Here is a 23,020-nt window from a genome sequence, read left to right as displayed (position 1 = left end):
CCCCCGTACGGACCCCCCCGTGAGGTCAGACACTATGTCACTGATGACATCACCCCTGTCTAGAGCCGGGTGTGATGTCATCAGACAGCAGGCGCCGGTGGGGGGGTCCCAGACCCCATCACAGACACGGGGAGGAGGTGGTGGAGGGAGACCTTTATTGGGGTAGAGCAGCGGGGACGCCCCACGGCAGGAACCACGGGGCTGTGCGAACCGAGCCGGGGACCTGCGCTTGTCGCCAGCGCCGGGCGCACGCCTCGTGTCCCGCGGGCGCAACGCTCCTGCCGGCCGAGCCAGGCCTCCGCTGTGGTCACGGGGCGCTGGGGAAGCCGAATCCCACCTCCCGATGGCTGCCGCCGCCTTCATCCCGCGCCTGTCCAGGGGGGTCTTTAAGAGCAACCTGAGCAGGGCCAGCAGCGATCCAGAGCTCGCCCCAGGCACGGGTCTAAAGCCCTTCCCATAGAGCTCGCGGTGAGGCTGGCTCCACCAGGCACGGCCGCCCCGTGCCCCGGGCCTGGCTGCAGGAGCCCCTCATTCCTGGCGGCTCCGCAGCTCCAGGCGCTCGCGTGCTCCTCCTCTGCCTTCGCAACTGCGCTTAGAAACCCAAGGCGAAGCCAAAGAGGAAGTGGCTTTGGCTGAAGCGAACCCTTTACGTTGCCCAGCACAGGCGGAAACCTTGAGACCCCCCATTTCGGGGGGTAGGGGTAACAGCAACACGGCCCCCTCCACAATGGGGGCTCTCCCCTGCTGAGGACACCCCCACCTCGGTGGGTTCCCCCCCCCCCCCCAGTATTCAGACCCAGCCCCACCCCAATGGTCTCTACTGTTCAGCCCCATCCCCATATTGAAGGGGTGCCCCATTTGGGGGGGCAATGTTAGGGACACCCCATTCTCACCAGGATGTGTGGGACCCCCGGGGGGGGCACTGAGGGAGGGGCTATGCCTGGATGCTGCTCTTGGTGCTGAAGGCCAGGTAATAAACCAGGAGGCCGATGGTGGCCGCCACCACCTCGGTTGACACCCAGGGACCGTTCCATGCACCCTATAGAAATGTGGGGGGGTGGTGTCACTGCTGCCCCACCCCCAAACTCCAACCCCCCCAACACCACAAAAACACCCCAAAATCCACCCCAAAACACGCCCCCTTTACAATCACCCAAGCCCCCTCCAACGCACCCAAATCACCCCAGTTTCAGCCCAAACACCCGTGGACTCCCCCGTATCCACAAGGACACCCCCCAGCCCCACAGGACCCCCCCAACTCACCCTATGGTCCACATTGACAGTGAAGAGGGGCCGCACCCGTGACACGTCCTCGTTGTTGCGCTGAGCCTAAAGGTGTGTGGGGGGGAAGGGGGTTCAGAGCCGGGTTGGGGGCACACATCACCCCCCCAGCTCCATGGGGGGGGGGGTCCCCACCTTCCGTAGGGCGCTGTAGGACTCCTCATCGAAGAACTTCACCTCGTAGGTGCCCGACTGGGCGCTGCGGTGCTCCAGGCTCCACGACACCTGGGGGGGGTGCAGTGAGCGCTGACCCCATAGACCCCCCCCATAACCCCCTACGGGGACACCGGTTCACCTGGTAGCGCCCCACATCCTGCCCGCGGGTGACGGGGAACTGCTTCCCGTTGACGTCGGCGTAGAGAGCCACGTTCTGCGGGGGGGGGGAACGAGACCGGCGTGAGGCGGGGGCGAACCGGGGGCCCCTCCATAGACACACACGGGAGGGGCCTCACCTGGGCGCCGTTCTTGCAGGCCAAAGAGATCTCCACCACGAAGACGCTCTCGGAGGAGATGACGGCGTCCGAGGTGGTGTAGTACGAGGGCACGATCGTGGGCTCCGGGCACGGCTCCGCTGCGCCGGGGCAGAACCGGGAGCCGGTGAGCACTGGCACCGGCACCCCCGCAACCCCTCCGCAGGGTCCCAGCGCACCGGGCGCCCCCCTCCGCCCCTCACAGGCCCCGGGACCCCCGGAGCCTCCCCCGTACCCGCGGCACCGAGCGCCAGCAGCAGCAGCACCGCCAGCACCGCCATGCCTACCGCCCGCCCCTCACGGTCGAGCCGCGGACCAATCAGCGCCGCCCACCGCCGCCTCCCTCCCAATCAGCGGCAGGGAGGCGGGCCGCCGCGAGCCCTGCGGCCAATGGGGAGCGAGCTTTGCGGTTCCCGGGTGCCTACGCCGCGAGCGACGTGGCCCGGGTGCCGCGGCGGGGCGGGGCCGAGAGTTGCGCATGCGCAGCGGCGCTGCCTACCGGGTAAAATGGGGACTGCGACTTATGTGGCGTGGGGAGAGGCCGCGCCCCGGCGCATGCGCAGAGAGGCACCGTTGCGCGTTCCCATGGCAACAGCTGCCGGCTTCAGGCCCGGCCTCTCCTGGACGTTTTTGTTCGGTTTTCACCCCAAAACGGGCTCGAAGCGCAGCCGCGGAACCGGCTCCAAGCGCGGGCGCCACCGGCACAAAATGGCGGCCGCGACTTGTGTTGCGCTGCCGGCATCATGAGGGAGGGCGCGCGGGGCTGGCGGGAAGTCTCGCGAGATGTCGCGCTGCCGCCGACCCTGTCCCTCGGCCGTGCCCAGGTCTCGCGAGAGCGGCGCGGCGGCAGCAGCGATGGCGGCGGCGCTGCGGGCGGCGCGGGGGCTCCGGGTCCCGGCCCTGCGGTGGCCGCGCCCGGTGAGCGGGGGGAGCCGCGGGGGGGCACGGCGGGGGGGCTCGGTCCGGCGGGGGCTCGGGGGGGGGGGGGGGGGGCGGTGGATGCTGCGCTCTGATTGGCCGGTTTGCGGATGGAGATGTGTGGGAGGAATGCGGCGGTCTGATTGGACGTAACCGCGGCGATTGGCGGGAGTAACTGTCAAGCGGATCGGGCTCTGATTGGCTGCCGCTGTGGAGCTCTCCGGGCTCCTGAATGCTGATTGGCTGTGCTCTCAGTGAATGGGCGGGTAGGGCAGCGGCTTCCGCAGTGATTGGTTGATGTTTCTATGGGAGGTTGGGCCACGTGCCTGACCGGGGGGGTCCTGGGTCGCTGCGGGGGGGCGCAGGCTCCCGGTTCTGACCTCTCAGTTGCCCCTCAGGCGTGGATTTCCCATGATGCTGAGCGGCGCCACCTCCCACCTGTAAGTGCCTCGCCGGGGGGGTCCGTTCCCCCCTCGGTCCCCCAGGGCCCTCTAACACTTGGGGGGGGCCATAGAGACCATGGGGTGCCCCCTTGTCCTGGGCAGAGGGGGACCCCGCAGCCCCGCCCTGTTCCCTCCTGGGGATGGGGGGGTTTGGGGGCCCCCCTTTGGCCCCTCTGGGCACAGCAGGGAGCTGTGAGCCCCTGTTTTGGGGTGGGGGGTGCCACTGAGGGGGCTCCGAGCGGCCTCTGCTGAGGTGCTCGGGGCCCACGGGGGGGGTGCACGTTGTTTTTGCTGTGTGTGTGTTCCGGGGGGGCTCCGTTCCCCCTCATCCCCTCCCCGTGTGCTGGCACTGTGACTTAACTGCCCCCGTTTCTCCCGCACGCCACGGCCGCCTGCCCCCGCAGCAGCCCAGCATCGTGAGTATGGCCAGAACAGGGTGGGGGGGACCCCAAAAGCACGGGCGGGGTGCATGCATCTATGGGTCTGCATGTGGGGGGGGGTTCTCCAGGCAGGGGACTGGGGGGAGATGGGGGGAGGTAAAGAGGAGGGGGAAAAGGGGACTGGAACACCCGGGTCCTCACCCCCCGGTGTCCCCGCAGCCGCCCCCTGCCAAGTACGGCGGCCGCCACACGGTGACGCTGATCCCGGGCGATGGCATCGGCCCTGAACTGATGCTTCATGTCAAGGAGGTCTTCAGGTGGGTGCCCTCCCCTTTCCCGTCGCCCCCCCATGAAGGAGACGGGTGTCATGGCCACCGCTGCCCTCAGGCACGCCTGTGTGCCCGTGGACTTCGAGGAGGTGCGTGTGGGCGCGGAGGCGCCCGAGGCCGACGTGCACAACGCCATCATGGCCATCCGCCGCAACGGTGTCGCCATCAAGGGTGAGTGTGGAGCTGGGGAGTCCCCCCAGCACCTCTGGGCACCTGCTGACCCCCAGCTCCATCCCCTCCCCAGGGAACATTGAGACCAACCACAACCTCCCACCCAGCCACAAGTCCCGGAACAACCTCATCCGGTGAGAGCTGAGGGATGCAGGGGGGTGTCAGTGGTGGTGGGGGGGAGCCACGGAGCCTGACGTGGGTGTTGTGGTGGGGCAGGACCAGCCTGGACCTTTACGCCAACGTGATCCACTGCCAGAGCCTGCCCGGGGTGGAGACGCGGCACCGGGACATCGACATCCTCATCGTGCGGGAGAACACCGAGGGCGAGTACAGCAGCCTGGAGCACGAGGTGACCGCACCCCCACGGGCACACTGCCATGGCCACACCGCCATTGCTCTGAACACGTGAAGCCCCCCTCACCCTCCTTAGGCTCAGGCCCCCCCCCCGAAGCCCCACCCCCTGTCGTGACACGCCCCCCTCTGCCGCAGAGCGTGGCCGGGGTGGTGGAGAGCCTCAAGATCATCACGGCCGGGCGGTCGCGCCGCATCGCTCACTACGCCTTCGGCCTGGCCCGCGCCGCCAAGCGCCGCTCTGTCACCGCCGTGCACAAGGCAAACATCATGTACGTGTGTGGGGCTGGGGGGGTGAGGATTGGTGGGGGTGCTGCTCTGGAGCCCATTGAACCCATCCCATCCACAGGAAGCTGGGGGACGGGCTCTTCCTGCAGTGCTGCAAGGAGGTAGCAGCAGAATACCCGGAGATCAGCTTCCAGAGCATGATCGTGGACAACACCACCATGCAGGTAGGGCTCTGCTCCCAGTGCCACACGTGCTGCCCACAGTGCCCCCCCAATGCTGACTGCTCTGCCCCCCCCCAGCTGGTGTCGCGGCCGCAGCAGTTCGACGTGATGGTGATGCCCAACCTCTACGGGAACATCGTCAATAACGTCTGCGCGGGGCTGGTGGGAGGCCCTGGCCTCGTCCCTGGTGCCAACTATGGGCACGACTACGCTGTCTTTGAGACTGTGGGTCATGGGGGCACGGGGGGAGGTCCTGGTGGGAGATGAATGGGGGGAGCTGGGGGGTCTGTGGGGGTCTCCCCCTCAACCCCCATTACCCATTGCCCGCAGGCAACGCGGAACACGGGGAAGAGCATCGCCAACCGCAACATCGCCAACCCCACGGCGGCGCTGCTCGCTGCCTGCATGATGCTGGACCACCTCAGGTGGGCGGGGCTTCGACTGCGGGGGGCGTGGCCACGGGAGGACCTGGGCTACGGGGGCGTGGCCTCACTCTTCCCCTCTTCAGGCTGCACAGCTATGCCACTGCCATCCGCCAGGCCGTGCTCGCCTCATTGGACGATCCACGGGTAAGCCCCACCCTCCCCACTAATCCCCGCCCTCCCATTGCTGCGGCACCACCACCAAGCCCCGCCCATCGCCTGGCTCCGCCCCCAGACGCACACTCCCGACATCGGGGGACAGGGCACAACCTCGGGCGCTGTCCAGAGCATCATCTCCCACCTCTCCCGCGCCTGATTGGCTGAGCAGGACCACACCCACATCATGAGACCACACCCGCACTACGAGACCACGCCCCCAATAAACCCCCCAGGAGCTGCCTCCCGCACGTTTATTGGCTGCGGGGCTGTGGGCGGGGCTAGGGGCGGAGCCAGGGGTGCCGCAGGCACTGGGCGGCCGTGGCGCGCCGCGCCGGCTCGAAGGCCAGCATGGGCCGCAGGAAGCGGGCGAAGGCGGCGGCCGCCCCCCGGGACCACTCGTACTTCTCCTGCAGCACCGCCCGCAGCCCCCAGGGCCGCAGGTGCCGGATGTGCCGCAGCTCCCCTGGGGGGGGCCGGAGCGTCAGGACCGTGGCCATTGCCGTAACCCCCCCGCTCCATGAGGCTCCCCAGCCCCGCCCCATTGGCCACACCCCCTGTGGGTTCAGCTGCTTGCAGAGCCCTTCCATGGCCACCCTCAAGGTCCCGCCCCTAGCGGGCCCTCCTTCTTTAGCTCCTCCCCCAGGCTTTAGCCCCGCCCCATACCTGTTTCTCCCTTCTTAGGTCCTCCTCCTCTCTTAGCCCCGCCCCAGTCCCTGCTGAACCCTTGGTCCCACCCCTCCCTCTTTAGCCCCTCCCACCCGCCTTGGCCCCGCCCCTCACCGCGCCGGTTGAAGAACTCGCGGGAGAAGCGCCCCCCCAGCGCCACGTGACGCGGGATCTCCCCCAGCAGCTCGATCACGTGGGCAATGTGGTCTGGTGGGGAGAGGGAGGGGTTGGAGCACATCAGGCTCCCCCCTTGGCTCCGCCCACTACATTCAGCCGCACCCCCATAGGCCCCGCCTCTTCCCCGAAGCCACGCTCCCTCCCCAGGCCCCGCCTACCCTCATCCCTGCTGTAGTCCTCCCCTGAATGGGGCTCGAACAGGTAGTCCCCCGTGGCCAGCTCAAAGGCCTGGGGGGGACAAAGCAGGGCTGTGAGGGGCTGTGGGACCTGCTGTGGGGCAGGCCATGGGGCAGGGCTCCTCACCATGCAGGCGGTGCTCCAGATGTCAGCGGGGGGCCCGTAGCCGGCCCCCAGCAGCACCTCCAGCGCCCGGTACTGCCGCGTCTGGATGTCCTCGGTGAAGTGGCGGTGCTGGAGGGGGCCGTAGGTCACCCCTTACCCACAGGGGCACCCCCTGCCCCCCCAGCACTTCCCAAGGTGCCCCTGAAGGAATGGGGGCACCCAATACCCCCCCCCCTGCCCCCCATTGCCCCCTCACCACCCAGCAGCCATTGCCCAGGTCAGCAATCTTGACACGCAGCTGGGGGGCGCAGCGGGGGTCCAGGGGGTTCTCCTGCCCCCCCAGGAGCCCCCAACCTGTGGGGTAGCAGCAGGGACATCAGTGGGGGCACCTCAAGAGCCCCTCGAGCCCCACTGATGCCCCCCAAGACCCCGATATCCACCCCCACCTCCCCCCCATTTACCCTTCAGCACCCCCAATTGCCCCCCCTTCCCACCACCCCCACCCACTCTACTCACCAGGGGGTGCAGGGGGTCCCCCCGAGCCCCCCGAGATGAGGGAGCTGGATGTGGGGGTGAGGAGGGAGTCAGAGGCGGAGCTGGGGCTGGGGGGGCGCCGGGCCAGGAGCCCCCCCGACGTGCAGGAGCCCCCAGAGAGGCCGTCGCTGGAGCCGCCGGCCGGGAGCGTGTGAACCCCCGAGGAGGAGGCGCCGCTGGGGGGGCTGCCCCCTCCCTCCTCGTGGTCCCGGGGTGCAGCTTCTGTGGGGGGTGGTGGGAGAGAGAGCCCTGAGACCCCCCAAATCTAACAGGGAATGAGAGGTCCCCTTGGCCCCCCCCCATAACAGCCTCATGGAGCAAACCCCAGCGGCACCCCCAGACCCTCATGGAACCCCTCCCCAGGGAGCCAAAGGCCCCTCCCCAGGGAGGCCCAAACCATTCTATGGGGCTCTGCCCCCCAGCACCCCCCATGGCCCGGCCTGCGCTGACCGATGTCACCCCCTGGCGATGCTCCGGGCTCCCGCAGCCGCTCCAGGTCCTGCAGGCACTGGGCCAGGCGCTGGCTCTGCCGCCGCCGCTGCCGCCGCCGCCGGCGCCGCTGGGCCCGGGAGAGGCGCTCCTGGGGCGGGGATGCAGGGGGCACACGCGTGTGCAAGGAGCAGCGTGAGGGGTGCAGGGGGCACACGCGTGTGCAAGGAGCAGCGTGAGGGGTGCACGGGGCACACGCGTGTGCAAGCAGCAGCGTGAGGGGTGCAGGGGGCACACGCGTGTGCAAGCAGCAGCGTGAGGGGTGCAGGGGGCACACGCGTGTGCAAGGAGCCGTGTGCATGGGGCACACGCACGTGACACTCACGGGTCCATCCTGTGGCGCAGAGCTCACTGCGGAGAGTACCAGGGGTGGTGGTGTCAGTGTCAGAGGGGTCCCTCGGGGACAACCCATTGCACAAGAGGGGTTTTGGGGGTACCTGCGCTTTGGGGGGCCCCCCCACCACGGGCCCATCGTGCCGCCTCGGCCGCCAGCTGCCTCACGAAGGGCTCCCCCACCTGCAGCAGCACATTCTCGGGCTTGATGTCGGTGTGGATGATGTTGCACTTGGTGTGCAGATAGTCCAAGCCCTCCAGCACCTGCGCCCCAACATAATGGGGGTCCCCACGGGGCTCTGGAGGAGGGGGGTTGGGGTCCCCACATGGGTCTGGGGATGTGGGGGGATGTAAAGGGGATTTGGGGGGGACATAGGGGGAGATATGGGGGATAAGGGGACCCCCTCACCTGTCTCACGATGCTTTTGACGCAGGGTAGGGGCAGGCCCTGGTAGTTGGATTTGATGATCCAGCGCAGGAGCTGGTGGCCCAGCACCTCCAGCACCATGCACACGTCTTGAAGGGGGGGTCAAGGAGTGTGTGGCCACCTGAGACCCCCCCATGGGGTGAACACTGGGGGTGTCCCCCACTTAAGCCCCCCCCCAGCAGGATACGGACACCGTTGACCCCTGAGATCTTGAAGTCATCGATGAGCTGCACAATGTTCTCCCGCTTCGGGTCGCTGGGGTCCGAGTCACGGACCTGGGGGGGGCAATGGGGGCAGTGGATGGACCCGGGGGTGGGTTTGAGGGTCCCATGTGGGGGTCCCGGCCTCACTCACACATTTGAGCAGCTTAATCTCATCCAGCGCCGTCTCCGTGTACTGCGGCGCGCTCTTCACCACCTTCAGCGCCACGAACCGCTTGCGCCTATGGGGGGGGACACAGAGGGATTGAGGCCCCCCCTTAACACCCCCCCCTTTTGGGGGTCCCCCCCTTTGGGCACTCACCGGACGTCCCAGCAGAGCCACACAGTGGAGAAGTGCCCCCACCCCAACTTCCGCACCACGTGGTAGCGCCCATTGAAGAGATCCCCAATGCGCACGGGGTAATACCCACCTATGGGGGGGTATGGGGGGGTATGGGGTGGTTTTATCACCTTGGGTGCTGCCCCCCTAAGCACCCCCCCCTGCATGGGGCACCCCCACCTTTGCAGTAATCACGGGGGTCCTCCTGCTCCCCTTCATCCAAGCCTAGAAGCCCCTCAGAGAGCAGGGGCAGGGGGTGGGGGGGCTCCGGTGATGCGTCCTCAGGGGGGGTCGGGGTCCTGGAGGGGGGGAAGCACAATAGGAACCCAGACACCAGCTCCCTGCACAACCCCCGGGGGTCCCCTCAGTGCTCTCCCCCATGCTGGGGGCGGGGCACAGGGGGATAAAAAAACAGGAATGGGGGGAAGGGCCCACGCTGCAGCCGGGGGGGGGGGGGGGAATGAGGCATCCTGGGACATCACCCCCCCAAAATAGAACTGACCTCAGGGCCCCGCGGGGTTAAAAATAGCCACGGTGGGGGGAGGGGTGGCCCCGGAACGTGCCCCCCCCCCACAATGGGCCTTTGCTGTGTCCCTTGTCCCACCCTGGGACACAGAGACAACCCCCCCCCCCATAGCTGGTTGTCCCTGAGGGTCACAGGGGGCTGTGGGGGTGTCGGGACCCGCTGCCCACCCCCCCCCCCCCGAACCCCTCCTCACCGTGGCACCGGTTTCCGCTTCTTGTCCTTTTTGCGCTTTTTTTTCCTCTTCTCTGGATCTGGGGGGGGGTCGGGGGGGGTCATGGGGGGGGGGCACCATCAGCACCCCCTCAGCAGCCCCACAATGACCCCGTGCTCCCCCACCGCGGTCCCTGGAGCCACCTTCTCTCCTCAGACCCCCTCAAATGCGGACCCCCGTGCCGGAACCCCCCTTCACCCCCCCCCCCCGCAATAACACCACGACCCCCTATGACCCCCCCCGTTGCTCCTCATGACCCCCACCCCACTCCCAAGTCTCCACTTTCCCCTCAGGACCCCCCTCCAGACCCAACCCCCCCATAACCCCAAACCCTCCCTCACGATCCCCTCAGACCCCCCCCCGGGACCCCCCCCTTTCCCCTCACCCCCCCCATTCCCGCTCCCGTTTGCCCCCCCCCCCCCCCCCCACCGGTCCTCGCGCCCGCCGCCGCCCCCCCGCGCAGCTCCATGCCGCTCTCGCCCGCTCTGCGCGTGCCTCGGCGCCTCTCGCGCCCCGCGAACGATGGCCCCGCCCACTGACCAATAGGAAGCCACACCCGGACCCGAGGCCACGCCCCTTTCCCCGCCCACCGGTCGCCATGGACACGGGGCCGCGCAGGACCCGGTGCCCGGGCCCCGGTGCTCCCAGCGACCCCTCGCCGCACCGAACCCACGCGCGCCCCGGCACTGCCAAGGCCAGCACCAGCCCGCGGCCCCGAGCGCCTCGGCTGCAGCGGCCGCGGGCACTCCCAGGGCCGGGTCTCTTCCAACCCTTCCCCGTCTCCACCCGGCCCGCGCGCAGGCGCTGCACGGGGTCCATCGCCGCCGGTGCCCGTTCGCCGCATCCCGGCCCCGCTGGCCACGAACCGGCGGCGCTGAGCGCGGGGCGGGCGCGGGCAGCAGCCGCGGCAGGACCCGGCCTCCCACCACCTTCGCGCTCCGGAAGTGACGCTTCTGCCTCATAGCTCTCTCTTTCCCCCCGCCCCATTGGCTCCCGCGGCCACCACGTAATCAGAGCGCGACGTGTAACCATGGCAACGGCGCGGTAAACACCCAATGGCGGGGGGGAGCGCGCCAAGGCCAGGCCCAAGGCAAAAGAATGGGGGGGGGGGGGGGGGCAAAACCCCCCCGGGGGTAAAGGACATCACCCCCATGGAAGGACCCCCCCTCATGGGGGCTGAAAGGAGCCGGCACCAACCCCCCCTAAACACCTGCCCCCCTCCCCCCCCCCCGCGCTGGGGAAGAGGCAGAGACAGGGTCGGGGGGGCTGCTGGGCATCAGTTTAATAACAGGGCGCAATGGGGGAGGGGGGGCAGCACCCCTATCCCCACAGCCTCCCCCACCCCTGCGGGCTGGGGGGGAGCACGGGATGCTCTGGGAGGAGGCGGCAGGGGGCAGGGATGGGGACCCCTCCCCAACAGCAAAACCCCAGGGAGACCCTAAACCAATAGGACTCCCCCCACCCAATTCCACCCCCCACCTTCCTTCCAGCTGTAATATGGGGGGGGACGGCTTCTGTCCCCCCCCCCCCTTCAGCAGAGCCAAGGCTCATCCCGCGGCGTCCAGCGCTGTCCCCCCCCCGGTGGAAATGGGGGGAGGTTGTTGTCTGTGTGACCCCCCCCCCCCATAGTAAAATGCCTCCCCCCCACCTAGAGGTCCCTTGGGGGGGGGGCCGGGGGGTTTGGGGGTGCAGTCCGGGGGTTCAATATCAACTCTTGTCGGTGGGGGGGTCTCTGTGGCGGGACGTCTTCATGGTCTCCAGGTACTCCTGCTGCGAGACGGCCAGCACCGACGCCAGGATCTCGTCGTCCTCCCAGTCGTTGAGGCCTGGGGGGGAGTGTATATAGGTTACTATGGGGGACACACACACAGCATGACACCCGCTGCCGGGCATTGTCCCCAAAATGGGGGGGGGTGGGGCAGAGCTTGGTACCCCCAAAGTGAAAAATGAGGCTCTGGGGCATCTTCTCCCTCTCCAAAGTGCAGCAAATGGGGATAAATCTCCCCTAAAAAGAGCTTCTTCCCCCCCCCAAATCCACAGTTGAACCCCACACTTTGAGCACCCCCAAACCATATCCCCCCACAAAGTCAGATGTACCCCAATAAAGACATCGCCAGAGCCCCCTAAGCCTAAAGCACCTCTCAGTAAGAGCCTTTACCGCCCTATAACCGCAACTTCTCCCCCCAGCTCACCGAAGGCAGTGGGGGACATCTGCTGCATGATGGCGCGGCATTCCAGCGCAGGATACAGGGACACCAGCGGGGGGGTGGCCCGGCCCCCCCCCGCCCCCAGCTGGCTGCTGGTCCCTGGAGCAGGGGGAAAAAAGGTCAGACACCAGCCCCAGGATCCCCCCCACCCCATAGAGCCCCAGCACCCCCGGGGGCAGTCCCAGCTTGATATTCCCACCACCCAGTTTAGGCTGCCTAGAACAGCTTAGCACCAAATTTGAGCCCCCCAACGCATTCTAGCACCCAGTCTGAGTCCACCAGCACCCCACAGTACCCAGGTTGGGCTCCCTAGCACCTCTTAGCACCCAGTTTGAGTCCCCTAGGACCCCATAGCACCCTAGAGTGCCCACATTGAGACCCACCTGGGGCACAGGGCGACGGGGGTTTGCCAGCTGGGGGTGCTCCGGGTGAAGGGGGCTTGGGGCCGGGCGCCTCGGGGTGCAGACCGGGGTGCTCAGGCGATGGGGCCGCGCTGCGCGGCCGGGGCGAGCGCCCGCTCCACTCCTCCAGGCCGCTGGCGGCCGCTGCCGTGGCCGAGCTGCACGTGGCACTGGCCTTGCGGGGCTGCGGGGACACGGGGACCCATGAAACCCCCCATGCAGTGACGGGGATGCATGGGGGGCTAGGAGGGACACCCACCTGCCGCGCCTGCTTCTCCTGGTCGCGCAGCCACTGCAGGTAGGACTCGCGGGCCACTTGCTCCTCGATGGCCTCGTTGGTGGCCTCCCAGTCCGTCGCCCGCTTCTTGTCCTCCAGCATCTGCTGCTCGATCCACGACTCCTCCGAGGTCTTGATGGCGCTCTTCATCAGCGACTGCTCTGCCAGCTGGGGGCGGGGCCACGATGGGACACGCCCCCCTGGCAGAGGCCACGTCCCCCGGCTCCACCCCATGCACACACCCTACAGCCTTAAGCCACGCCCCCATCCGCACACCAACCTATTAGTGTGGGTGTGGTCATACTAAGCCACACCCCCTTTGCGTGTGGCCTCTTTCAGCCACGCCCACATTAAGACACTCCCTCCATGCAGGTGCAAGGGGTGGGGACCTGATTGGCCACGCCCCCACGTTTAGACCACACCCACTAGACACCCCACCCCTCACCAAATAAGGCAGGTTCCACGTGGCCACACCGCCTCCCTGGCCCCTCCCACGCAGGGAGGGAGGGTCGCAGGACCCATAAAGCACCCCTGCCCCGCAGCAGTGGGGCCTGGGTGATCCCTGGCTTGAAGGAGACCCCCCACCCCATGGCATTGAGGTCCCAGTTCCCCCCCGGCCCCACTGACCCCCGGTTTGAAGGAGGGCAGCCCCAGCCCCACGCCGATGGTGGCCTTGTTGGGGTTGACGACAGAGTTGTAGTGGATGTTGCGGTGGTAACTGACCCGGATGGGCTCGTCCTCGTTGTGCTGAATCCCGTGGAAGGTGTTGATCGGCTCTGTGGGGCACCCCATCATCATGCCAACACCCCAGCCGCACACGGGGACCCCCACAACGGGACCCTTGGGGACCCCTTGGGCTGTGGGACCCACTCCGTAGTAACAGGGACGCATATGGCCACCCCCAACCACCTGAGACCCCTCTAGCAGCACCCTGGGGACCCCACATAAGCCCCACTGGGGCCCCACAGGAACACTGCATCTCCCTATGACTCCACAAGCTCTCCCCATTGTACCTTGAGGACCACAGAGACACCCCAGGAAACCCCTCAGCCCCACCCCCTCCTCACTCTGGGGGCACCCCATCTATTCATAAGGCACCTTGGGATCCCCAGGACACCACAAGGCCACTCTGGAGAAGCCCAGGAGCACCCTCCTAGCTCCTCATGGACCCTGGTGCCCACTGTCCGCAGGGCCCCGTGGGGGAGACGCACCAGTGCCGTACTGGTAGACCTCGACGGGGCGGTTGTACATCTCGGCCATGGCCTGCATCTCGATGTGGTTCCCATGGCACGTGCTCTTGCGCTTGCGATTGATGTAGGTGGTGAAATCCTCTGTCACGTAGTTGGAGAAGTAGTCGGCGTTCTTCATCTACCCAAAAGGGGGGACACTGGGGGGTCAGGGAATAGCAAGGGACGTGTGGGGCAGCCCCATGGCGGCAAAGGGACACTGGGAGGGGGTGGTGTGGAGCATGAGGTTACCATGGGGACAGTGGGGGAGCCCTGGGCCCATCAGGGACATTGGGAATCACTAAGGAGAAAGGGGGCAGAGCAGCCCAACTGCCTCCCAGTGCTCCCTGCACCATCCCAGTGCCTCCCAGTACCCCTCAATCCCTTCCTGTTGCTCCCCAGTGTATCCTTACGCACTCAAGAGACCCCCAGCCCCTCACCAGATAGTCCATGCAGTGCTTGCGCACCACCTCGTGCATGTCCTGGTCTCCGTAGACCTGGTCAGCTGATGGGGGCACAAAGGGGGTGGCATCAGCTGGTGCCCACAACAACAGCGGGGTGCAAAAAGAGGAGAGAGAACGCATGGGGACGGGGGGGGCGCGGGGCTCACCCACGGCCCGGAACAAGCAGGCGCCGTCCTCCTTCATGCGCTTGATGATGAAGCCTTTCTTCTCCCGCAGCGCCTTCTCGAACCGGTGCTCCTGCTGGAGACACAGCCGGGCTCGGTGCCGGGGGCACCACGGACCATGCCGGGGTTCATTGCACGGCGAGGATGGGGACCCATGGGCGACGCAGGCACATGGACCCCGGGGAGCCCCAATCACCCCCTGGTGTCCCCGACCCGTTCAGCCCCCCCCCAGCGCCCCCCGCACCTGCTCGGCCGTGGCCGGGTCCAGCTCCACCCTCCCGGCCTCGTACTCGTCCTCGCTGTTGTAGCCACCTCCCGCCTCGTCGGGGCCGGGGCTGCCACCGGGGCCCAAGCCCAGCGCCAGCCCCACGGGGCCGCCGCAGCCGGGGCCTCCTCCGCCGGGCCCCGCGCTGGGCCCGGCCCCTCCTCGCCGCCGCCTCTTGCTGTGCCCGGGGCCGCCTCCTCCGCCGCCGCCGCCGGGCCCGCGGGGCTCGGGCAGCCCCAGCGCGGCCGCGTCCAAGCCGAGCAGCGCCGCGGGGGCCATCCCCGGCGCCGGGGGCCGCCTCCAACGGGGCCTCCGGGGCCAGCGGGAGGGGGGGGAGCCGGCGGCGGGAAGCCCGGCCCAGCCCCGCAGCGGCGGCGGCGGCGAGGCCCGGGGCCGCGGCCCCCCCCACCCCGCCGGGGGCCCCCGGGCTCGCCAACGCCGCCGGGGCCGCGCTCGGGGCCTCCGTCCGCACCGCGATCGGGGCCGGCGTCCGGGCCCGAATCAGCGTCTCCGTCGGGCGCCGGAACCGGCTTCTTCTTCGGGAGGATCGTCATGGCGGGGCGCGCATGGGGGGGGCGGCGGCACCGGGACCGGGGGGGGGGGGCCCGGACCCCCCCGGGGCGGCGGCGCGCGCGGAGCTGTCGGGGCGCGGGGCGCTGCCGCCGCCGGGCCCGTGTCAACATCAACAGCGGCGCCCTCTGACCCCGCGCCGCGCTTCCGCCTCGCCCGCCGCCCGCGCTCCCATTGGCTGAAGCCGCCGCCGCCGCGCTCCCATTGGTTGGAAGCCGGGGAGGAAGTCCCGCCCGAGTGGAGAATGGAGAGGAGAGTGGAGGGGGAAGAGGCGGGACAGGCGTTGCCCTGGAGACGGCGCGGCTGCTCGCGGATTGGGTGGGGGGAGCGGAGGGGGCGGGTCGAGGAGGGGAGGGAGCGAGCGCTGATTGGGTGGAGCTCTGGGAGGGTGGAGGGGGGTCAACGAGAACGGGCTCTGATTGGGCTGCGGAATAAGAGGCGTGGCTCAAGGGAGACCACGGGCGGCGGTTGGCTCCCTGTGGAGGCGGGAGTTAGTGAAGGACAGGGTGCTGATTGGGCGGTGCCGCCGGTGGAGCTGACGCTGATTGGGCAGGGCGAGGAAGGCGGGACTCGAGGGCAGAGCAGGCTCTCATTGGCTACTGCGCCACCAACTTCAATACGCTGGTGATGGGCGGGATTAGTGTGAAGCTCCCAACGCCGATTGGTCTGAGGGAGGCTTAACCCTCCCATTGGCCACATCAGGCGACCTAATTTCCCACTGGCTGAGGAGCGCCAGAGCCGAAGAACACGCCCTCTCCATTGTCTCCGCCCAATCATCTGTCAGTCTCGATCAGGCCACGCCCCCGGCCCCACCACCCCTGCCCAGCACAAACCCAGGGCTCCAATCTCAGCTCCTTTATTAACACCCATCGCACAGCCGCAGTTAGCATGTGACCCCCCCGGCGGGACCCAGGGGTCTGGCCCCACATCCCCTGAGCTCATGGGGGGGGCCCAACACAAGCCCCAGGACACCCCTAAAGTCCCTGGAGGATGCCAACGCCCCCCTCCCCCAGTGCTGCCCCATGGCGGGGGATCTGGCACCCAGGTGTTGTAGAGGGGGCCCTTTGGCACCCGTGGTCAGTGGCTCTTGTGGCGTGGCCTGTCGAGGGCTCTCTGGGCAGCAGCGAGGTGGCGGTAGGAGTCGGCCAGGAGGGCACAGGGCACCAGCACCCACACCCCGTTCAGTCCCACGAAGTAGCCCCAGAAGTAGAGGGGCCGGGGGTCGCTGTGGCTCCAGCCTGCCAGCGCCTCCGTGGCAAAGTACAGCACGTCCCCATAGAGCTGCCCTGTGCGCGGGAGGGAGACGCGGTTGGGGATAGGAGGGTGGCTCTGGGGACATGGGGGGGTGGTCCCAGGCGTACCAAGGGAGACAAGGAGCTGCAGGATGTAGCGGGGCCGGGTGGCGGCGCAGGAGGGCGAGGAAGGTGAGGAAGCTGAGGGGTCCCCAGGCCCAGGCTGTCACCGTCTCCATGGCAACCGTGAAGTCATCGCTCCTGGAAGCGGGGAACAGACAGAGCAAAGTGAGATGGCACCCACGGACACCCCGTCCCCACCCAGCCCCTGCCCCTACTCACGTCATGTACCGGCTGTCGGCTTTGGCGTACTCCTTCCCTGCGGGCGGGGTGGGGTTAGTGGGTCCCACACCCCTCCAGGACCCCCAACCCCACCCCATGGCCAGGGTACCCCATACCCATACATTGACCCCCCGAAGGGCACCCAGCCCCGGGTCCCCGCCCATTGCCATGCCCTGTCCCGGTGCTCACAGACGTCGGCCAGCAGCCCGGTGGTGCGGGGCAGGTCCCGGTGCCAGAGGCTGAAGAAGCCCTCGAGCACTCCATGGATCCCGGCGCACATGAGGAACCAGCCCAGCGCCAGGCGGTGGGCGAGGCTCCGAGAAGCCCCGCCCCTCGCCCCGCCCAGCAGCCAACCAAGCGCCAGCAGCCCCGCCGCGGCCACGCCCACCAAGCCCGCGCACTGCCAGCCGGGGAGCGCGGCGCCGACGTAGCCCGGCAACGGCAGCGAGCGTGGCCAATAGGGGTGCGCCGTCGGTGTCGTCATGGCAACGCCGCGCCGGTCACCGCTGCGCTGGGAGGCGAAGGCGGAAGCACGGTGAGGGAGCGGGAGCGGGGCCCCGCCGCCCAGCACCGGCGCGGCCTTCCCCGCGCCCGCCCCCGCGGGCCCCAGCCCCGGCCCGGTCCCTCCGGGGCCGCCCCGGTCCCCCCCCGCCGCTGCCCCTCCTCACGCGCGCTCCCGGCCTCACCTCGGCCGCTCCGCGCCGCTCTCCCGGGCTCCGTCAGCCCCGCTCCTCTCCCTTCGCCGCGCCCGCGCCGCCCCCAGCCAATGGCAGCGCGCTGCAGCCGGCCTGGCCAATAGCGGCGCGCACCGCCCGCGGCCTCTGCCCGCTGATTGGCTGCCCACACGTCTGGGGAGATGTGGGGTCAGGGGGAGGAGTGGGATTGGTGATAGGGCGGGGCTTAGCAGGGGGCCGTGGCCTTCACGCCGGGGACGGGGCTCACGTCCATCGGGGCTCTCCCCATGCTCCCTATAGGACCCGTGGGCACTGCCCGCTCTATAGGGCCCTGCGGCCCCCCACTGGAGTCTACAGGCTCCCTCCCATGGACCCTATAGACCTCCCCCTGGCTGTACAGGAGCTGCACGGAACTGCCCTGCAAGGATATGAAGGCCCACACAGAACTCCCACCAGCGACACAGGGACAGGGCTGGGGCACATATAGATGCCTTCGGGGTGAATATACCCCCCCAAGGGGCCATAGGTGCCCTGTACGTCCCGCCAATACTGTGTAAGCGATCCAGCCCCGTTCCGAAGGTGCATAGGATGTAACAGAACCCCCTTGCCCCCCCTGCCCATAGGAAGGTGTGGGATCCATACGGGGCCACACAAGCAGGGAGAACCCCCCTGAAGAAGGAGCCAGGCAGGTCAATGAATGGCAGCAGGTCCCTTGTATTGAACCCATCTGTGCACCCCCACCCCAGCCAGACCCCGCTCCCGTGGGGGGGGGCATGCGATGGGGGCCCCCACAAAGCGGCTGCTCGCCAGGAGCGGCCGGGGGGGGGCCCAGGGTTGGGGGGGGGGGGGTCATGGAGCAGGTCAAAGGGGAGGGGGTCACACCAGGGTGCCAGGGGGCTGTGGATCCGGAGGGGGTGGAGGGGGGGCGGGCACAGGGGGGGGGTCCCCTGAGGCCCTGGGGGGGGGGGGAAATGGGGGGGGGGGGACAGAAAAAGGAAAATAAAGAGGAGGAAAAAGAGGGAAAAGAGGAAAAAGAGAAGAAAAACAGGAATTAGCCCCCCCGAAATAGCCCCGGACTCCTCCGTGCCCCCCCAAACCCAGGGACAGGGACCCCGCCCCCCGGAACCCAAGAGCTCAGCACAAAGAAGAAAGACCCCCCCCCAGAAGGGGCAATGGAGAAGGGTGGGGGAATGGGGCAGGGACCCCTGAAATAGGGGGGCCTGGGTGAGGGGAGGGTTTGGGGTAGTGACAGGGGGGCCCATAGGGGTTGTTTGAAGGGGTTTGAGGGGTCCCCAATTTGGGGACATTCAGTATGGGACTGGGGGGAGGAAGGGGAAGGCAGCCAGGCGCTATTGATGCCCTCCCCCCCCCCGCAAAAGGGGCCCAATTCACCTTGGACAGCCCCAATGGATGGGGGGGGCACCCAAAGGACACCCACAAAGGACGGGGGAGGGGTCACCCCATGGGTCCCCAACACCTACTTCCCCCTCCCTGCTATGGGTGGGGTGGTCCCCAAATCATCCCCCCCCCTAGAACAGGGGTGCCCGGTACCCACGGGGGTGGCCGTACCTGGGCGCCAGGGCCCCGGCGTAGCTGAGCGAGTGGGGAAGGCCGGGAGGGGGGGGGTCTCTGCGGCGGGGGGGGGGCCCATGCGGGGCCGGGGGGGGGCAGCAGACGGGGGGGGGTCCCTGTGTGCCGCAGGTACCAGTCCCGCAGCCCCTCCAGCGCCAACCACTTCTGGCTGCGGCGCTGCTCTGCCGAGGTGGGGGGCACGGGTTGGGGGGGGGTGGCGCTGTCGGGGTGGGGGCCTCCCCCTCCGCTGCCCCCCCAGTCGATCAAGGCCTCGGAGCTGTTGCTGCGGCGGGTGCGGGGCGCCTGGGCAGGGGGGGGGCGGCGCTGGGGGCCCCCCCAGCTGCGAGTCCTGGCTGCCTGACCAGGGCCGGGGCGGCAGGCCCGGGGCCTCGGGGCTGGGGGGGGGGATCGACAGTGAGAGACACTCCCGGATCCCCCCCATACACAAGTGCCCCATAGATGCCCCATATGGCCCCAAAGAGCTCTTAAATTACCCCATATTGCCCCTAAATTACTCTATAGACCCCTTAAATTGCCCCTTGGACCCCCCTAATTGCCCCACAGACCCCCCAAATTACCCCATAACCCCCCAATTGCCCCATAGGCCCCACAGTCACCCCCACGCCCTATCCCCACTGCCCGGCGGCACCCACCGGCACAGTGGGTGCCCGCGGGCGCAGGGGCTCCGTGCCAGCACCGGGGTGGCCGGGACGCTGCGGCCCTCGAAGCTGGATGCGCTGCGGGGCAGGGTCCGCGCCGGGCTGGAAGGGGGGGGGGCACAACATCGCATCAATGGGGACCCCCATTGGGTTCTATGGGGTTCTATGGGCGGGGCACACGTACCTGCTGGGGCTGGCGAGGGAGCTGCGGCGCCCATCGGGGGCCCAGGGGGGCCGGCGCTCGGGGCTGCCAGGACTGGCCCGGGGGGGTGAGGGGCGGCCAGGGACCACTGGGGTGGGCTTCGGGGTGGGCAGGGCCCCTGGGGAAAGAGGACAACTGTGAGACACAGGTACGCCCCCAAACAGGTGGCAATTGCCCCATAGCCCCCCCCAGTTGCCCCAAAGCCCCCAGTCCATCACTCACCATTCTCCAGCACGGGCAGATCACAGAGGGACCCGTTCTCATCTGGAGAGGTTGAAGAGAGGAGATCAGTGTCAATGGGGACCCTGCAAACTTGCCCCCACCCCAATGCTCTGGGACCCCTGTGCCCCCTGCCCTGTGCTTTGGGGACCCCCAGGTCCTCTCCATGAGTTTGGAGACCCCCACGTCCCCCTCTGGTTCTATGGGGACCCCCCAGCTGCTCCCCCCAGGTGCTATAGGACCCCCCCAGGTCCCCCCGCACCGTTGCCGGGTCCCAGCTGCGCTCGGAGCTGCCGCAGCCTCTGCGCCGCCTCCGCCTGCAGCCGCTGCCGCCGCCGGCGCTGCTCGGGTGCGAGCCCCGGGGCCGCCGCCAGGCGCCGCGCGGCCTCCACCACCTGCAGCTGCAGCGCCACCTCCCGGCGGGCCGAGCGCGGCGCCTGCGGGGCGGCGGCGGGGATGGGGTAGGAGGGGACGGGCACAAGGACAGGGACAGGAACGGGGATACCACGGGACAGCGATGGGGACACAGTGAGCACAGGGCAGGGGCCACCATGGCACAGTCACAACACCAAAGGACAGGGACAGCAGGGATAGTGTGGGACAGGGGCAGCATGTGGTAAGGTCAGGGACACGGACAGCAGAGGGCAGGAACAGGAACAGCAGAGAAGAGAGACAGGAGCGACGTGGGATAGAAACCGTAACAGCGACAGGGGTATGGATATCAAGGGAAAAGAACCGCATGGGACAAGGACACAACAGGAACATGGGGACAGACAGGGACAACGTAGGATGGGGACAGGGCAGCAACAGGGACAAGGTCAGCATAGGACAGGGACAAGGATTGTGCCAGGGATAGGGACAGGAACACCAGGAGACAAAGACAGCGTGAGACAGGGATGGGGACACCAAAGAACAGGGACAGCGCGGGCCAGGAACACGTGGGAGCCAAGACGTGTCCCTCGCAGTGGAGGGGCACATTTTGGCCTCCCTCCCTCTCCCCGCCAGCCCCTCGTGTCCCCCCCTATTGCCCCTCACTTACCTCAGGGAGGGGGCCTCGGGGGGGAGCCCGGCGGCGGGGGGGGGGGGGCCTGCGGCCGCTCCCCAGGCTCCAGCGGGTACTCGGGGGGCAGCTTCCCTGTCAGCTCCTGCGTACAGGGGGGCCATGGGGGGGGGGGGGGTTCATTGGGGGCGTCAGGAGGGGATGATGGGACAGGAAGGTGCCAATGGGGAGGGGATGGGGGGAATCCCTAGGGAGGGTCAGGAGGGGATGGGAGGGATCACTGGGGGGGGCTGTCAGGAAGCTGTGGGGGGTGATGGGTGCAATGGGGGGTGATGCGGAGGGGATGGAGTGCAATGGGGGGGGCAACGCGGGGGTCCCGGGGGGTCACTCACGGCCTCCTGCAGGCAGAGGCGCCGCAGCTCCCGCAGGCGCAGGCCCAGTGCCTGGCGCAGCCCCCGCTGCCGCTCCCGCAGCTCCTGCAGCCGCCCCGCGACAGGGCCTGCACCAGGACCAGCGTCAGCATCGGCACCGGCACCGTGACACCGGCACCATGACACTGCCACGGCACCAGCACCGGGGACAGCACTGGCACCGTGACACCGCCTCAGCACCGGTACTGGGACCAGCACCAGGACAGCGCTGGTACCGTGACACCGCCTCAGCACCGGTACTGGGACCAGCACCGGGACAGCGCTGGTACCGTGACACCGCCTCAGCACCGGTACTGGGACCAGCACCGGGATAGCACTGGCACCGTGACACCGCCTCAGCACCAGTACTGGGACCAGCACAAGGACAGCGCTGGCACCGTGACACCGCCTCAGCACCGGTACTGGGACCAGCACCAGGACAGCGCTGGTACCGTGACACCGCCTCAGCACCGGTACTGGGACCAGCACAAGGACAGCACTGGCACCGTGACACCGCCTCAGCACCGGTACTGGGACCAGCACCAGGACAGCGCTGGTACCGTGACACCGCCTCAGCACCGGTACTGGGTACCAGCGCGGGCAGCACGATCAGAGGGTACCAGCACAGGTGGCACCGGTGCAGGAGTCAAAGGTCACCATGGGTCACCAGAACACAGGTCAGGGCCATGGTGTCAGGTCAGAGGTCAAAGGGCACCAGAAACAGGGGTCATGATGACCACAGGTCAGGGTCCCCACAAGCTACCAGGGGTCAAGGGGCACTTTGGGTCTCCAAAGGGCAGAGGTCAGGGGTCACCACAAGACACCAGGGGTCAGAGAGCACCGCCGGGGGCGGGGGTCAGAGATCACGTACCTGCGGGGCTGTGAGTGCCGGGGGGCAGGATGTGGCCCCTCAGCTCCATCCCATGGGGGGGTCTGGGGCCCCAGCCCCCGAGCTGCTGCAGGGGTCAGAGGTCGGGGGTCAAGGGTCAGCACCCAACCCCATGTCCCTGCTCCTTTTCCTCCACTTCCGCCTTCGGCTCCTCCCCCACCCCCCAGCGCCCCTCAACGACCCCAGAAAGGCCCCTGGGACCCCCCCCCCTGACCCCTGCCCTGGACCCCCCCATAAGGGACCCGGGGCCCCCTCCCAAACGGCTTCCGGTTCCCCCTCCCTTGACCCACGGCCGGGTCTTCCCCCGTTAAAAGCCCTCGGGGTCCTCCCCCATAGGGACCCATTGCCAGGACCCCCCCCAAAGGGCCTTCAGCTCCCCCCCCGCGAGGGACCAATGGAAGGAGCCCCCCCCTTAAAGGGCTTCCGGGTGCCCCCCATTGCCGCAGGCCCGAGGCTCCCCTCGGCCCCACGACGTGTGTGGGGGGGGGGGTCCCGTTTCCCACAATGCCCCGGGGCGCCCCCTCCTCACCTCACCTCCGGGGGGGTCCCGGTGCCGGGGGGGCCCCGCTCCCCCCGGGCTCGGGCGCTGCGGTCGCGGCGGCCCCGGTTCCGCTCAGGCCTGCGCGGGGCGCGGGCGGGTGTCGGGGTCCCCCCTGCGGCACCCCCCGCCCCGTGATGTCACTTCCTGC

The 23,020-nt window shown here is 68.6% G+C and overlaps 5 protein-coding genes across 13 annotated transcripts; 1 reads left to right on the top strand and 4 right to left on the bottom strand.

The window, feature by feature from the left end:
- Positions 1-138: 138 nt before the first annotated feature.
- Positions 139-10,491, bottom strand: LOC136006876 (translocon-associated protein subunit delta-like). Of its 7 annotated transcripts, none has more exons than XM_065664921.1 (21): positions 10,149-10,491; positions 9,541-9,598; positions 9,002-9,120; positions 8,804-8,912; positions 8,636-8,723; positions 8,469-8,556; positions 8,264-8,370; positions 7,959-8,118; positions 7,847-7,872; positions 7,483-7,612; positions 7,015-7,254; positions 6,755-6,852; positions 6,520-6,627; positions 6,375-6,444; positions 6,154-6,246; positions 1,734-1,852; positions 1,577-1,651; positions 1,417-1,506; positions 1,264-1,329; positions 894-1,039; positions 139-370 (listed from the first exon to the last, which is right to left on the bottom strand). In XM_065664921.1, the coding sequence occupies exons 1-20, from the start codon at positions 10,375-10,377 to the stop codon at positions 935-937; spliced, it is 2,178 nt and encodes a 725-aa protein (XP_065520993.1). In that variant the 5' UTR covers positions 10,378-10,491; the 3' UTR covers positions 139-370; positions 894-934. The 7 variants fall into 7 exon arrangements, with proteins under 7 accessions (XP_065520993.1, XP_065520992.1, XP_065520995.1 ...); XM_065664920.1 differs by having other exon boundaries at positions 307-397; XM_065664923.1 differs by having other exon boundaries at positions 307-397; positions 7,959-8,037.
- IDH3G (isocitrate dehydrogenase (NAD(+)) 3 non-catalytic subunit gamma) lies at positions 2,520-5,613 on the top strand. 2 transcript variants are annotated; one of them, XM_065664927.1, is made up of 13 exons: positions 2,520-2,669; positions 3,068-3,109; positions 3,517-3,528; positions 3,712-3,809; positions 3,880-3,992; positions 4,066-4,126; positions 4,209-4,341; positions 4,482-4,615; positions 4,693-4,795; positions 4,871-5,017; positions 5,123-5,217; positions 5,301-5,361; positions 5,450-5,613. In XM_065664927.1, the coding sequence occupies exons 1-13, from the start codon at positions 2,535-2,537 to the stop codon at positions 5,528-5,530; spliced, it is 1,215 nt and encodes a 404-aa protein (XP_065520999.1). In that variant the 5' UTR covers positions 2,520-2,534; the 3' UTR covers positions 5,531-5,613. The 2 variants fall into 2 exon arrangements, with proteins under 2 accessions (XP_065520999.1, XP_065521000.1); XM_065664928.1 differs by lacking the exon at positions 3,517-3,528.
- Positions 10,492-10,815: 324 nt separating the features above from the next.
- Positions 10,816-14,846, bottom strand: OTUD5 (OTU deubiquitinase 5). Of its 2 annotated transcripts, none has more exons than XM_065664936.1 (8): positions 14,542-14,846; positions 14,280-14,373; positions 14,110-14,174; positions 13,655-13,811; positions 13,071-13,219; positions 12,149-12,611; positions 11,751-11,864; positions 10,816-11,384 (listed from the first exon to the last, which is right to left on the bottom strand). In XM_065664936.1, the coding sequence occupies exons 1-8, from the start codon at positions 14,839-14,841 to the stop codon at positions 11,266-11,268; spliced, it is 1,461 nt and encodes a 486-aa protein (XP_065521008.1). In that variant the 5' UTR covers positions 14,842-14,846; the 3' UTR covers positions 10,816-11,265. The 2 variants fall into 2 exon arrangements, with proteins under 2 accessions (XP_065521008.1, XP_065521009.1); XM_065664937.1 differs by having other exon boundaries at positions 14,280-14,370.
- A 1,278-nt stretch (positions 14,847-16,124) lies between these two features.
- EBP (EBP cholestenol delta-isomerase) lies at positions 16,125-17,563 on the bottom strand. The gene is given in 6 exon segments (XM_065664940.1): positions 16,125-16,418; positions 16,494-16,524; positions 16,526-16,625; positions 16,707-16,743; positions 16,896-17,217; positions 17,393-17,563. Coding segments are annotated over 5 exon segments (672 nt in total). The 5' UTR covers positions 17,191-17,217; positions 17,393-17,563; the 3' UTR covers positions 16,125-16,209.
- Positions 17,564-17,665: 102 nt separating this feature from the next.
- On the bottom strand, positions 17,666-23,016 carry CCDC120 (coiled-coil domain containing 120). Its single transcript, XM_065664941.1, has 10 exons — positions 22,861-23,016; positions 22,314-22,398; positions 21,425-21,531; positions 21,076-21,177; positions 20,295-20,583; positions 20,036-20,077; positions 19,796-19,931; positions 19,606-19,713; positions 18,950-19,347; positions 17,666-18,335 (listed from the first exon to the last, which is right to left on the bottom strand). Exons 2-10 carry the CDS (start codon positions 22,360-22,362, stop codon positions 17,755-17,757), a joined length of 1,812 nt encoding a protein of 603 aa, XP_065521013.1. The 5' UTR covers positions 22,363-22,398; positions 22,861-23,016; the 3' UTR covers positions 17,666-17,754.
- Between the last annotated feature and the right edge of the window lie 4 nt (positions 23,017-23,020).

This window comes from Lathamus discolor, unplaced genomic scaffold (assembly GCF_037157495.1).
Source record: "Lathamus discolor isolate bLatDis1 unplaced genomic scaffold, bLatDis1.hap1 Scaffold_77, whole genome shotgun sequence".
In the NCBI taxonomy this organism is placed as follows: domain Eukaryota; kingdom Metazoa; phylum Chordata; class Aves; order Psittaciformes; family Psittacidae; genus Lathamus; species Lathamus discolor.
Note: the sequence above shows the minus strand (reverse complement) of the source record. Positions and strands in the feature narration are given on the sequence as shown.

Coding starts and splice junctions, on each gene's coding strand:
- IDH3G (XM_065664927.1), top strand. CDS start 2,535: ATGTCGCGCTGCCGCCGACCCTGTCCCTCGGCCGTGCCCAGGTCTCGC. Junction 3,993..4,065: donor CAACGGTGTCGCCATCAAGG/GTGAGTGTGGAG, acceptor TCCCCTCCCCAG/GGAACATTGAGACCAACCAC. Junction 5,218..5,300: donor ATGATGCTGGACCACCTCAG/GTGGGCGGGGCT, acceptor TCCCCTCTTCAG/GCTGCACAGCTATGCCACTG.
- LOC136006876 (XM_065664921.1), bottom strand. CDS start 10,377: ATGGACCCCGTGCAGCGCCTGCGCGCGGGCCGGGTGGAGACGGGGAAG. Junction 8,913..9,001: donor CCCCCGTGATTACTGCAAAG/GTGGGGGTGCCC, acceptor ACCCCCCCATAG/GTGGGTATTACCCCGTGCGC. Junction 8,119..8,263: donor TCAAAAGCATCGTGAGACAG/GTGAGGGGGTCC, acceptor GTTGGGGCGCAG/GTGCTGGAGGGCTTGGACTA.
- OTUD5 (XM_065664936.1), bottom strand. CDS start 14,841: ATGGCCCCCGCGGCGCTGCTCGGCTTGGACGCGGCCGCGCTGGGGCTG. Junction 13,220..13,654: donor GGTCTACCAGTACGGCACTG/GTGCGTCTCCCC, acceptor GGTGCCCCACAG/AGCCGATCAACACCTTCCAC. Junction 12,612..13,070: donor TGCCCTCCTTCAAACCGGGG/GTCAGTGGGGCC, acceptor CCCCGCCCCCAG/CTGGCAGAGCAGTCGCTGAT.
- CCDC120 (XM_065664941.1), bottom strand. CDS start 22,362: ATGGAGCTGAGGGGCCACATCCTGCCCCCCGGCACTCACAGCCCCGCA. Junction 20,584..21,075: donor CCCCCCCGAGGCCCCCTCCC/TGAGGTAAGTGA, acceptor TGACTGTGCCAT/GGTGGCCCCTGCCCTGTGCT. Junction 19,932..20,035: donor TCTGCCCGTGCTGGAGAATG/GTGAGTGATGGA, acceptor CTCTTTCCCCAG/GGGCCCTGCCCACCCCGAAG.